General features: G+C 36.7%; 1 protein-coding gene across 1 annotated transcript in view; it reads left to right on the top strand.

Moving 5' to 3' along the window:
* LOC106871853 (sulfotransferase 1E1) overlaps window positions 1–13533 on the top strand; it is a 16000-nt gene extending 2467 nt beyond the window's left edge. The window contains exons 2-5 of the mRNA XM_014918584.3: window positions 294–611; window positions 10256–10353; window positions 10665–10842; window positions 13292–13533. Coding sequence (XP_014774070.1) covers window positions 294–611; window positions 10256–10353; window positions 10665–10842; window positions 13292–13398 — 701 coding nt within the window. The 3' untranslated portion in view covers window positions 13399–13533. The remainder of the gene's footprint in view (window positions 1–293; window positions 612–10255; window positions 10354–10664; window positions 10843–13291) is intronic.
* The last annotated feature ends 1974 nt before the right edge of the window (window positions 13534–15507 follow it).

Consider the following 15507-nt stretch of genomic DNA (forward strand, 5'->3'; position numbering starts at 1 on the left):
AAACATAACTAAATATTGTATGGAATTCGTTTGGTGTCCTAATGATTCTGCTATTATCTACGCCTTTGTTGATTTAATATAACCAATGTATTAATTTTATAAATTTATATTATCTTATAATGTCAAATCATTTAAATTAGGTAACATATACTAATATGTGACATAATTTATACATTCTCTATTCTGGTAGCAACAGCAGAATCTACATTCAGATGTAACAGTATGAGAGAGTTCTTGACAGAAATTCCTATTTTACTGTTTTATTATATCAATGACTAAATTTTACATTTTAGGCGCACATTGGATGTATGAAATAACTAATATGATACTGGCAGGAAACAGTAAAAGAACGCCCGCTATAAAAGAAGATGTGATATTAGATATGGCACCGGTCGAAACTCTTGAAGCTGTTAAATCTCCTCGAGTCTTAAGCTCACATCTCCCTCTTGTGCTTATTCCCCCGAAATTGTTGCAGAATCACAAAATTATCTACGTGAACCGCAATCCGAAAGCAACACTTCTTACATACTATAGGCATTTGAAACAGGCTAATACGTTTCAATACAACGGAGATTTTCCAAGCTATTTTGATCTTCATATGAAAGGAGAAGGTAAGACATTTTAAACTATTACAACAACAACAACAACAACAACTACTACTACTACTACTACTACTACTACTACTACTACTACTACTACTACTACTACTACTGCTGCTGCTGCTGCTGCTGCTTCTGCTATTACTACTACTACTATCCTTTCTACAATAGGCACAAGGCCTGAAATTTTGGGAGAGGGGACTAGTCGATTACACCGACCCCAGTATTCGACTGGTACTTATTTTATTGACCCCGAAAGGATGAAAGGATGAAAGGATGAAAGGCAAAGTCAACTCAGAATATAAAGACTGACGAAATACCGATAAACATTTCGTCCAGTGTGCTAACGATTCTGCCAGCTCACAGCCTTGTTGGTTTCAAATTTTGCCACAAGGGCAGCAATTTTTTTTGCGGGGGTGCGGGAGGATGAGTCGATTACATTGACCCAGTGTTCAACTGGTACTTATTTTATCGAGCTTGAAAAGATAAAACGCAAAGTCGACTCCGACAGATTAATAAAGAAAATAGTAGTAATGATAATAATAATAATAATAATAATCATGGCTTCTGATCTTAATTGATTGGAAGTGTTATCATGTACATTGCTTTGTCTTGGTATAAAAAGATGGGCTACAGCAAATATTCTGCTTAATACCACAGATTTGCTTGTCAGTTGTTTGACCTTAACCAGTTGAGCATGTCCCTTGGCGGCTGACGATACGTGCATCTCTGATCATGAACAGAAGTAGTGGGGGAGCATCATAGCCATGTGTTGAGAGGAATTCTTTGGGGTTTTGATAATTCACCTTTGGAAACATGGGTATTTTATTCAACATCCTTAAACAAACCTTATTCAGGGACCTTTTGAGCAGGATGGGCTACTCGACCTGAAGAAAATTCTAACTGGGCCCTATCTGCGAGGTCATGCGCTGTTTATCTTGATATGAAATCACCATGTCGCGTATATATAGTTGTGATGCATGTGGCTGGTGTACCCTTATCAGACGGGTAGTCATGATGGGTATATTGGGCTTCGTATATTTTACCCCAGTGTCACTTTGATGGCATGCACTGCTCTCTCACTCAATAATAATAGTTAGTAATAATAATAATAGGAGAGCATTGTAGTTCGCTTGAAGCATTGTGTATTGTTTGTAAAGAATAAAATGTTTTGAATGAGACAACAATGCACTATGATAAAAACAATGAACTATAAGAACTGTTGTAATTTAATCATCCATAGTCTAATATGGTATTTCGGAATAAAAATTTCTTCTTCAAATATCCCTAGGAATTTTTATTCCGAAATATCATATCAGATTATGGATGATTAAATTACAACAGTTATTATAGTCCATTGTTTGTATAATAGTGCATTGTTGTGTCATTCAAAACATTTTATTCTTTAATAATAATAATAATAATAATCCTTTCTACTGTAGGCACAAGGCCTGAAATTTGTGGGAAGGGACTAGTCGATTTCACTGATCCCAGCACTTGACTGGTACTTTTATTTCATCGACCCCGAAAGGATGAAAGGCAAATAATAGACGGTGTCTCTCATGGCTTCTGATCTTAACTAATTGGAAGTGTTAACATGTATATTGCTTCGTCTTGATATAAAAAATGGACTACAGCAAATATTCCGCTCAGTGCCACAGATTTGTCTGTCAGTTGTTTGTCCTTAACCAGTTGAGCATGTCTCTTAGTGGCTGACCATATGTGCATCTCTGATCATGAGCAGAAGTAGTGGGAGAGCATCATAGCCATGTGGTGAGAGGAATTCTTTGGAGTTTGGATAATTCACCTCTGGAAACATTGGTGTTTCATTCACCATCCTTAAACAACCCTTATTCAGGGACCTTTTGAACGGGATGGGCAACTCGACCTGAAGAAAATTCTAACTGGGCTTCACCTGCAACGTCATGCGCTGTTTATCTTGATATGAGATCACCATGTCACGCACATATGGTTGTGATGCATGTGCTTGGTGTACCCTTATGAGACGAGTAGTCATAATGGGTATACTGGGTTTCGTATATTTTACTCCAGTGTCACTTTGATGGCATGCACTCAATAACAATCCTTTCGATTATAGGCACAAGGCCTGAATTTTTTTTAGTGGGGGACTAGTCGATAGCATTGACCCCAGTGTTTCACTGGTACTTACTTTATCGACCCTGAAAGAATGAAAAGCAAAGTCGACCTCGGCGGAATTTGAACTCGGAACGTAGCGACGGGTGAAATACCGCTAAGTATTTTGCCGGGTGTGCTAATGATTCTTGTCAGCTCTCCGCTTTAGATGAGAAAATAAAAAAATAAATGAACAAAAATGAAATAAAAATAAATGTACATTAATGAACAAGTAACAACAGTGGCAATAATAATACAGAATAACAATAAGGATACCTAAAAATGGAAGATACATAGAGTGATTCAAGTACCTGCACACAACCTCAGATTACTGTGGCGCACCAAATGCATATGCTGCTTTCTTGTTTTGTTCGCCTAGCTTCAACAGCATAGTTAATGTCAGCCCATTTATTTACACCAATTTCGAAATTCTCATTAACTTTTTATTAATCTTATTGGAGAGTAGCACCTGTTTTCTATCTATACCTTATTTTTCAAGTGGTACGTGAAGAAAATGATGATGGCTTGGCCTGAGAGGATAAGCAAATCGTTTCTCAAATATTCAACTACAATTAGCACCGGACAAAGGAAAACAAAATGAAGCTGGAACTGAAGGAATTTTATTGTGGTGCAGAATAAAAGCATTCCCCGTAGAAACTACCAAAAACCTCTTTGGCTACACACTATTAAAGAAATTATGGAAGTATAAACGATAGATTAATAAAAGACACAATGCAAATGTAGTCTGAAAACAGTGAAAAATGTCTATAATAGTATCTGCCTTTGAAATGATTAAATAAGATGCATTGAAACACAAAACCAAACCTAATGCATAAATATATACGCAACATGCAGAAAATAACGCAAATACGCAAGCATACGTATTATGTGTAAGTAGTGCTAATGCAACAGAAAATACAAACCCAGAACAAAACTCTGCAGGTTTGTAAAGCACACTGAATAGCGTTCAGTTGTGCAGTGTAAATATGCAACAAATGATTATTTGAAGAAAAAAGTGTGTCGAGGTATGTTTAATAGATTTAATAGTAGGACTTGGAGGCTTTTGATATGAGAAAACGCTACATCACTGCATAGAAAAAATAACCATCAGCATCAGTCACATAATGACAAATAAAATCATCTAAGAAGTTCAATTGTTAATGAAATGTTATTTCTTTTCCCTCATATAGGTGCAGGCGTGGCTACGTGGTAAGAAGCTTGCGTCCCAGCCACATGGATCCAAGTTCAGTGCCACTGTACGGAACCTTGGTCCAATGTCTTGAACTGTAATCTCGTGCCGACTAAAGCCTTGTGAGTGGATTTAGTAGACGGAGACTGAAAGGAGCCCGTCGTATATATATATATATATATAGTATAGGTATCAGTTAGAGGAGTTTAATACCTGTAAGGGATAATTAAATCCAAAGTCACTCCTGAACTATTCTATTGGACTTCTGTCGAATCACGTCTTTTAAGGTACACACATACATAGAAAATGTGAGGTCATGGTAGAAAATTTTTACGATAGTTGATTTATGGAAAAGGTTATGTTATATTTTTGAAATGCAAATATGTGAATGAAAATTAAGTTCAGACCTCTACATGGTGGGTAGACGTGGTAGAAATAGCAGCCAAATCTCGCCAAAGTTCTGCAACTTAATAGTAGGCGTATCCAATTTAAGAAAATTGAAGATAAAAGATAAGTGGAGAAGTATGAAGTAAGTCATTGTTATACGCTTATAGAAAAAATAGACACGTACCTTTTTAGAGAACAAAACGTAGCTGAGAGCTATTGTAACATTCAGAAACAAATTTGCTTTTAAAATCAAAATGTGATATTTAAATATACTGGTTTTCGGCAATTAAGAAACACGAATATTGATTAAGAGATTTTCACAGAAAGTTTGTTTAGGTGGACGAATACAATTGATAGTGAATATTATGGATAATTATCTATTATGTTCATTATCAATTGTATTCTTCCACCTAAGCAAACTTTCTGTGAAAAGCTCTTAAGACACATGTTATATCTCGTCGACGCTATTATGTCCTTCTTTGAACTCATTGCATATGCCACTTTATAACGTGAACTTATAACAAGGTTATAATGAAAAACAACACGTAACAAACAGCATCTCTTTATGACTTCTACGACTGTCTTCACAAAGCGTCTGCACATACCACACTGTCTTCACTGACAGTGCGCATGCGTCTTTATACGGTTTAGGATAGTTGGCTTGCTATTCTACAGGAGTGTCAGAATTTCACCACATCTCCCCTTTTTGAGTTTGACTTTCGTTGGAAGTCAATATTTTTATTTTATTATCTTTATTACCACTTCTCTCCCACCTTTTTTAAAAATTCCACGGGAAGAAATTGGAATATTTTTTTTTGCTTTGGGTCTACTTTCAAAAGTTCTGTTTTCTTTCTTTTCCTAGTTGTTGTACTCGTTGGTTCGATTATTTCTTGAGATATCGGGACGTCAAAAATGTCATAAAGAAATTCCATTGGCTCTTCATGTCTTATTCTTTCTTCTGTAAACCTTTATTTCAGTTGGTTTAGGTGTCTCTTGTGTTCTCACGTATGAGCTTTTACCAAGTACGTTATTTTTTCTAAACGTTTACTTATTATACCTTCTTCCCAATTCTCCTTTCCGCTTCTGTATATTTAAAAAAAAAACTTGTCACCGATTTTGAAGTATTTTATCTTATTTTTGGTGTTTCTCTCCATTTTTTCTTTTCTTCTCGGTAGTAATTTATCAAACACTGAACTGACTTTCCTGGCGAACATTAGTTCAGCCGGCGACATATCTGATGTGGTGCTGGGGTTATTCGGTAAACACTTAAGAATTGCGTCAGCTAGTAGTTCATTTCTAAATTTTTTCAGTGCCGTTTTAAACGTGTCTACGAAATGTTCTGCCAGTCCATTCGATCTCGGATGGTAAGGCGGAGTAGTAATATGCTCCATTGTATGCATTTTGCAAAAGGTTTTTAATTCCTTTGACGTGAACTATGTTTCGTTATCGGACACTATATATGGGACGCTATATCGCGCAAAAAGTTCGTTCAGAAATTCCATCGTTATTTTTGAGGTTGGCTTCCTCCATTTACATATTTCCGGCCATTTCGTGTAACTACTCGCGACTATTAGATAATACCCTCAATTTAACGGTCCAGCGAAGTCTATGTGTAATCTTGACCATGGTACGTCAATGTTGGGCCAAGGTTGAATTTTTACACGTGGTGCCTTTGTTGCCAGGGCACAACCCCTGCAGGCTTTCACCAATTTTTGAATATCCTGATCCATATTCGACCAGTAAACATAGCTTCTCATCAATACTTTCATTCTCACGATTCCTGGGTATCCCATATGGAATTCTTTTAACATACGGTTTTGCAAAAAAACAAAAACAAAAACAAAAAACAGGTATTACAACCCACTGAGCGTACATAAGTACGTCATCACATATCAAATACCATTTCGAAACTGTGTCACGCTCGGTTACATGAGTTTTTGTATTTGTTTCACATTTCACTATTTTTTTAAATTTCTAATATGGACGTATCCTTCTCTGCTTTATTTTTTTTTTATTTCTTCTAAAGTGACAGGTAGTTCACGTACTACGTTGCAGAGTATATTTTTTATTTCGATGGGATTTGATACTTTCTCACCTCCAATAACAGTGAGCGGCTGCTATATTTTTTCCATAACTGCCATCCACAAAGAGTATGCACTTTAGCTAACAACCCAGTCATTTAGCATCCGGTGCGTAACTGATGCAATGCATCTATAATACTATATACTTTGATCTATAATACTGTATACTCCGTCAACAATAAAACGAATCTTTTTTTTTTTAATTTATGGATTCTTGAATGACTACAATCTTGAAATTACCTCTGTCACGAATGAAGTTGGTTATGATTGCCATTTGATAATTATAATACAGCCTCCAGAAGCGGAGATTATTTTAATAAATCAAAAATTCATGCTGTGTGGCATTTGTCTGACCACTTTGAGTTATTTCTCTTAGCTCATTTTTAAAGATATATATTATTATTGTAAAATTTCAATAAGAGATGAGAGTTGTCACTATACTAAGAAGTAAAGTTAATCGCCACATCAATATGGCTGGTCAATGTTACTACTAGTTGAACCCCAGACAGATCTCCCGCCAGCTGGTTATAGGTGCACCCTGCACTCTGTATATATATATATATATATATATATATATATATATATATATATATATATATATAGAAAAAAATTGAGGTACTCAGAAATCTGGATGTTTGTACATTTACAGATTTTTATTAATGTCACATATTAAATAAAGCGCTTTTCACCTAGTCGTGTAGGATTTTCAAATTGTTTTGAGAAAACTTTGCGGAGGGTCTTTTTATATAGTTTTATTGAGTGTGTAGGGGTGGAGAGAGAGATATATAGGATAGTAAGAGAGGGTGAGGAAAAGTGAGAGAGAGAGTGTGTGTGTGTGTGTGAGTGTGTGTTTTTTTGTGTTGGTGTGTGTGTCTGTGTGTGTGCGTATGTGTGTCGATGGGAAAGAGAAAAGAAGAAAATTGGGTTCATAGCTGGTTAGTTCTTTTCAATAAGTTTATTTTTAGCCTTTTAAAGGAATGGCAAAAGCAGGTTTGATCGTTTTGAAGAAATTGCTTTTCAAAAAGAATCTTTGGTGTCATTGTCTAGTAGGAGAGTGTGGGTGCGTTTTTGTGTGTGTGTGTGTGTGTGTATGTGTGCGTGTGTGTCTGTGTGCGTGTGTGTCTGTGTGCGTGTGTGTCTGTGTGCGTGTGTGTGTGTGCCTGTGTATTTGAAAGGTGTGTCAGTGGGAAGGAGAGGGAAGAAGAAGATTCTGTTTACAGTTTACAGTTGGTCAGTTCCTGCTGTGACAAGTTCATAGTATTCTTTGGTATCATTGTCCAGTGGTAGAGAGAGTGCGTGTGTGTGTGTGTGTGTGTGTGCGTGCGTGTGTGTCTGAAAGGGGTGTAAAAGGGAAGGAAGGAATTGTGATTATATCTATACAGCTGGTTAGTTCAAAAAAAGTTAGGAGAGAAATATGAGAACCTAGGTAACTGGGTTCAATTCTTGTTGGTACAAAAATGTCCCACTATCTGGGTTTCTTGCCGTTTTTATAGGGTCTGTTGTTCCAAAGTTGAAGATCCTAGATGGGTTGTGATCTGCATGTTTCAGCCATTCAGTTTTGGTGAGAATTTTGCTATGAAGTATTTCTCCATATTTTTCCTGAAGGAGGTATCGTTTCTTGAGCATTTATAGAAGGGAAAGATCTTAAATTTTCCTTCCCCACATGTTCCTGTGTGTTCACTCACACACACACACACTCTCACTCTCTCACTTTTCCTCACCCTCTCTTACTATCCTATATATCTCTCTCTCCACCCCTACACACTCAATAAAACTATATAAAGAGACCCTCCGCAAAGTTTTCTCAAAACAATTTGAAAATCCTACACGACTAGGTGAAAAGCGCTTTATTTAATATGTGACATTAATAAAAATCTGTAAATGTACAAACATCCAGATTTCTGAGTACCTTAATCTTTTTCTATATAATTTCTGTACATCACCTCCAAACCTTCAAATATATATATATATATATATATATATATATATATATATATATATATATATATATATATATATATATATATATATATATATATTGCCAGCAGGGGAGTGAACCTCTACCATCTTCCAGCAGACGACAGGATCGCGAGACTGACTCGGTTTCGAGCTAGTTCGCTCATCCTCAGTCGGGAACACTGGTCGCCAGAAGGATTGCCAGAGTCCGCTCCAGTATAGTTACTTCTCTCATCTCTTACTGGGTTTTATAACTAGCTACTTTGCTTGTTGCAAATCAGTGACTATATATTGCTTGGCTTTCATCCTTTCGGGGTCGATAAATAAAGTACCATTTGAGTACTGAGGTTGATGTGATCGATAGTCCCCCTTCCCAGAAAATCCAGGCTTTGTGTCTATAGTATAAAGGGTTATTATTATTTTTACAAGGCGGTGAGTTGGCAGAATCGTTAGCACACCGGGCGAAATGCTTATCGGTATTTCGTCCGTCTTGACGTTCTAAGTTCAAATTCTGCCGAGGTCGAGTTTGCTTTTCATTGTTTCGGGGTCGATAAATAAAGTACTAGTGAAATACTAGTAGAAAGTTTATTATTATTATTATCAACATTCTTCTTCTTCTTCTTCTTCTTCTTCTTCTTCTTCTTCTTCTTCTTATTATTATTATTATTATTATTATTATTACTACTACTACTATTACTAAGGCGTTGAGCTGGCAGAATCGTTAGAATGCCGGGCGAAATGCTTAGCGGTAGTACGTCTGTCGCTACGCTCTGAGATCACATTTCACCGAGGTCGACTTTGCCTTTCATCCTTTCGGGGTCGATAAAATAAGTAGCAGTTACGCACTGGTGTCGATGTAATTGACTATTCCCTCCTCAAATTTCAGGCCTTGTGCCTCTAGTAGAAAGGATTATAATTGTTGTTGTTGTGGTTGTTTTTGAGTGAGAGAGCAGCACACGCCACCAAAGTGATGAGATGATGGGGTATAAATATTCGAAACCCAATATATCCATCGTGACTACCTGTCTGATAGTGATACACCAGGCATGTGCATCAAAACAATAAGTGCGCGACATGGTGACCTCATACGAAGATAAACAGTGCACTGCTTTGCAGATGGGTCCCCAGTTAGAATAGCCCATCCTGTCCATAAGGTTCCTGAATAAAGGCTGTTTACGAATGATGAACGAAACACCCATATTTCCTGAGGTAAAATATGCAAACCACAAAGAGCAGGGTATTTTTGTTTGCTTGTATGTATGTATGTATGTATGTATGTATGTATGTGCAGATTTGTATGTTTTATGTATGTATTCTCATGCATATAGTTGCATATCTAGACATGCTCATATATATTTAAATGATAAACTTCCGGAAAGTTTTACAGATTTTTACTGTTCCAGTGATGAATTGGATCTGTAGTCTTCGAATTAGCTTTCACATTTCTGGTTTTGAGAAGCCTAATTTTTCAAGAATGGTATTTAGGCAAGAATGGTATTTATGGTCCAATAATTGCAGGTATAAACCTGAACTTGTAATCTGGATAGAATAACTGCAGATTTCTCAATAGTATGTATGTGTGTATGTCTGCGTGTCTGCACGTACGTACATTTGTGTGTATGTGTGTGTGTACGTGTGTGCGCGCGCGCGCGCGCGTGCGTGTATGTATGTATAGGGATTCCTGTAGATCAATAGCTTGGCCACTGGTAAGCCGAGACTGAAATACTGTTACAAATATTTATATTCAATGCGCGTATGCTGTTGATGAGAAGCATTAACGTTACGACATTACAGTATCAGTTCTCAAAATATGACATTTTTTTAACTAATAAAAGATAAATATAATTTTTCATTTCAAATATCGAATTATTAAACAACCACATTCTCCATTTATTCTGTCAAATTTTCAGTTCCTTATGGTGACTACTTTAAGCATACTCAGGAATTTTACACACGCTACCACGATAAACCCAATGTGCTTATGGTAACTTACGAAGAAATGAAAGCGGTAATTATGTATTGATTTGTGTATTCAAAAAATTTTAATCTACCTTATTTAGCATGTTGGCATTTCAAGTTCTACCAATAAAACGTTATTGAATAAATAAGCTTTGATAAATTACGTGTTTGAACTCCTGTCGTATTTTCTCAGATTAAAATTGTATAAAATTTCTTAGAAATTTACGCTTTCGCTTTATTGTTTCACTTAAATCGCCGTCTTTTAGGCTGTTATAAATTTAGAAAAATATAAATCGTAAAAACTTTATCCTCTAATGAGACCCTGTTAAATACATTGACGTCAACATTTCTTTTTAACAGGATCTGTCCAAAATAGTGTCACGTGTCGCTAAGTTCTTGGGGAGGACAGTCAGTGATGAACTTATAGAGAGCATCGTTGAAATGTGTACGTTCGATAAAATGAAAGCTGACGAGAAAATACAGACAAAATATTATCCCACAGACGGGTTCAAAGAAGGTGCTACTTACTACCATTCTGGTAAATATATTATTTATATCCTTCTTATAAATTTTACTTCCAATGAATTAAAACAAAATTAACTTACCCTTTTGATTAATACATAGAAATATCCTACTCCAATAACTGACAGGTTATACCACCCACCTCCAAGGTAAACTATTCATTTATAAATGTAATAGCAATTCTTCCTTTCTTCACTAGTTTGAAAATAGCTAGGTCGGGATAAAGCGATTGACATTGAACATTCCAGTTCAAAAATAAATGTTTCCTTTACCCTATACTTCTTCGAAGACCCTAGTTAATTTTCTGAATATACAAAGATATGTGTGTGTGTGTGTGTGTGTGTGTGTGTGTGTGTGTGTGTGTGTGTGTGTGTATGTGTATGCATGCATGCATGTATGTATGCAAGCATTCATGTATGATCTAACGAGAACTAAGAGTCCTTCATTCTCAGTGGTTCACATGCTCTTGGTATGTGAATCCATAATTGAAACCTTAACAGGTGTTACTACTCTGGATCAGAGTAGACCTGGGAACAATAGTGGCAAAAAAGGTGGTTCTACACTCCCCAAAACCTTGGAACTTTCGTACCAGACCCATTACTGAATACAGTTTAAAGTCGTATCCAAGAGAAGGTAAACTTGTATAAGAGAAAAGGTGAAGTGCAGCTGGCTTCTGGTTATCTCAACCTCTGTTGTGCCACTAGTTTCATAGCTGATTGCGCTGAAAAGTAGGTCCTCTTCCAAATTCACGCACAGGAACTTCTCGGAACTCTCGGAACGTTTGCACAAACTTACTCAGTTTAAGAAGTGGTGTTACTCGTTCACGAGTTGACTTCCACCATGTATGCATGTTCTCAGGAAGACTGCAAATAATCAAAATTAGAAAGGAATATCTATTCTCATTTAAGTGACGTCTTCCTGTAAGGAAGGAGCACGCTTCTAACAAAGATACAGAGCTCTATTGAAGGTATGTAGATAAACGATGCTACGTCTTAAACTTGAGGATAATCTTATATAATTTACTGCTATAATGTACGTATTAGCTGTTTTATTTCCTTTTCTAAAAAAAAACTCACTAGCTTATCTAGATTGTCATTTAGGCATTTACACACTAAACAAAGTGCACTAATCGTTATTGGCATAAACGTGAATTTATAATCTGTATATAGAAACTGAAGATTTCGAAGCAGTTGTCAGTAGTAATTCTCTTCCTCCTTGATTTTTGAAGAGATTCTCTCTCTCTCTCTTTCTCTCACTCTCTCCTACATACATATCACCAAAAATAAAAAGAAAGAAAAACTGCTTTGTGAACTTTATTATAGACAAAAGAGAGAAAAATATTTATATTTTTCTCAAAATATGCTACCAGTTTCAATCATTTTGAAAGACAATTTAGTCGTGTTGTAAGTGAAGGGGAAATGAAATGAAATGAAAGTAATCTTTCATGATATCAGTTCTCGAATTTCACTTGTTATTCTTATAACATTCACACAGTGCTGGTAGTTGGCTTCCTTCTGATTGCTGGTGTTTCGTGGTAACAGTTGTAGTAACAATTACAACAATCGTAGTTATCCTTTGTCATTATAGATTGGCTATTAGTAGTAGTAACAACAGCAATACACGTGGCTGTAGCAGTCGTGGTAGAGGCTATATCAATTAGACTGAAGCAACAGTAGCAGCTTCAGCAATAGTTGTAACAATGGTAGTAGTGTCCCTTGCAACAGTAGTATCAGGTGTGCAGCAGCATCCTTACTAGTTTTAGTTGTTGTCTCCTCTTCTCTTCCACAACTATTTAGCAGTGGTTGGTATTTCGTTATGAAATTTGTTTCTTTATTGATGCTTTGTTGTTATGCAATTGCTGAATTGATAAACTAATACCGTGAAAATTGGTTCTTTCATACCTAGATAGGTGTCAATATGTTTACTAAGTCTTATTTTGTAAATTTATGAATTTCCATCTTTAAGTTCACATTGATTATTATCTATAATACTTTCATTCGCTTAGGATGCCTCAAAACAATATAGCCGTATGGATGGGCTTTTTTATGAATAGTGCAGCAACTGTTCTTTGAACATGTTTTGATAAGGTCAAATGGTACCTACTATCTACTGGCATGCAGGCATGTCCTACCATTACTAGCCTTCATAAATGACGTTGCTAAGTTTAATGAGATTGTTGGAACAAAAGCACTTTTAACTGTTCTTCAATTTACATAGTCACTCTGATATCCACCCTCGTTGATCGACAGATTGTAGCCTTACCTGCTTTACATTTGTGAATGTCGGTAGCTCTGATGTATGTATGTGTATGCACATATGTATATATGTTTACGTGTATAATGTATATCTTTAATAAATTGACTGGCAGAAAACCGCTTGAAAGGAGATGTTTCTGGCAATTCATATGACTATATACCTAAAGTAAATTGATGCGCAATAAATTTCTATTTCTATAACATTTTCAGGTAAATTGGACACATGGAAGAAATGGCTGACTGTAGAACAAAGTGAAAGAGTAGATGCAAGGGTCCAAACTGAATTTTTCGAACAAGGAATAAAACTTAATATTTGATTAATGCTTCGTTGGTTTATGTTAGAATTCGGTATTATGTCATCGAAATTTGAAACTAAATGCGAGTGTTTGTGTGGCTGCTGACTAAAAATTTCATTTGAGTATTGATTAAAGCAGAAATTATAATAATTATAATTATGTCTCTTCTTGATTGACTAAGCACGATAAAAAAATGTAAATACCCAACGTATTTGGATTCTGAGAAGGCAAATCAAACGGGATTTCTTTTATTGGCTTAGAATGATGCCGCGCATTAGCTCACTCCCTCCACCAAATTGAGGTTATCTAAGCAGGTGCACTGTGTACATGTATGACGTGTTAAGCGTCGAAGTGATCGCAGAGCAACATGAGATGAAGTGTTTTGCTCAAGAGTACAACGCACCACCCTGTCTAGGAAATGAACTCACGCTTGTGAGTGCAGCGCCCTAACCGCTAGGCTATGCGCCCTCACATACACGCGTGCACGCACGCACGCGCGCACACACACACACACACACACACACACACACACACACACACACACACACACACACACACACACACACACACACACACACACACATATGTTATATCCCGTTAGGAACATGGCAGAATACAGTATAAAGCTCGTACACCCTCAGAATTCATTAATCGAGTTCGAAACGCCGTCTGGCGAAAATAAATATGACATCAGAACAGTATTCAAGAGTAATACAACACTTCGCAAATATCTCCTTCGAGTAAAACCACCAATAGAAGGGAATATGACCAGACTGCGTGTACTCCATCCCATGCAGCTGTGGTAGGTTATACAAAGGCGAAACATGTCGCCCCCTCAAAATAAGAGTAGACGAACATCGCAAAGCTGTGACACGAGGAGATATTGATAAATCGGGTATAGCTGATCACGTATGGAAAAATGGAGACCCCCCCCCATCCCTGTGGGATGAAGTTAAAATAATAGACAGAGAACACCACTGGAAAACACGAAAACTAAAAGAAGCAGCACATATGCTAGGACACAACAACCTCCTAAGCAGACCGAGCGCAGATATAAGCAGTATATGGGAACCGGTATTAAGGAAGGATAGAAAATATTAGATTTATAAGCCCTAAAATTCACTCCATAATTGCTCACGGGCATATGGAGTAGTGGTTAAGAGCGCGGGCTACTAACCATTCTAAGCAGTGACCTGAACAAAGAACAACAATAATAATGATAAATCATATTGAAAAATACCTTAGGAATGAGAACCCAGGTTCGAAATTTCTCCAAGACAACTGGAAAAGGCTGGAGGGTATATCAGCCGAAAAGTTTGTGTTAACGACAAACAAGATGAGGACAAATATCCGTTGAATGTAAATAATGTACATAATTCCTCATCTCTTAAATATAGAACTGTATTATTGAATATCAAAGTTTAAAAGGTTTTAATCGACTAAAAATACAGCAATATACAATACAAACAAAGATTGCTAAATTGTAAGCAAAACCAAACTTCAACGCAATAACAGTTTTATGCGGCGAGTTGCTACATTCTCGACTAGCTAAAACCAACACTGAACACGTCGTGCTGCAAACAGTCGCACTGCAGGCAATCACGTGATCAAAACTAAAATCACAACACGTGGCACATAAGGTATACTCTACGGCAACACCTGACCTCTTGGCTCTTCTTCTGAAAGAGCAATTTATCGACGCTCTGGGCAGTGCAGAGCTCAAAGTTTAAGTGGCTAGAGCTCTGGAATTTGATTAGCATGTAAGATCTAGCACGGGAAGTTTTCAGGTGGGCTACAGTTCCGGATTCAAAGCAAGGAAGGGGCAAATATGTGAAGTAGGAAAACTTAATGAAAGTTGTTGGTACAGCAAAAAGTCAGAACATAAATGAGAGGGCTGTTTGAAGAAGAAAGAACAAGAGATGGTTGGAAGAGGTGGCTAGCGCTGTGGGAAGTCAGGAAAGAAGAGCAAGATAGCACCGTAAGGACTGAAGTTATAAATGTTGTATACTTTTGTAGGTTCGACAAAGGTCTAGGGATGGGGTAGTATCACGAAGGAGAAATAACCTTGTTGATCACGTGATCAATTTGAAGCATGCTGCACGTTTTTCTTTGTTTTGTGGGCCTTTGCTG

This window comes from Octopus bimaculoides, chromosome 3 (genome assembly GCF_046866305.1).
Source record: "Octopus bimaculoides isolate indiv1 chromosome 3, ASM4686630v1, whole genome shotgun sequence".
Lineage (NCBI taxonomy): Eukaryota > Metazoa > Mollusca > Cephalopoda > Octopoda > Octopodidae > Octopus > Octopus bimaculoides.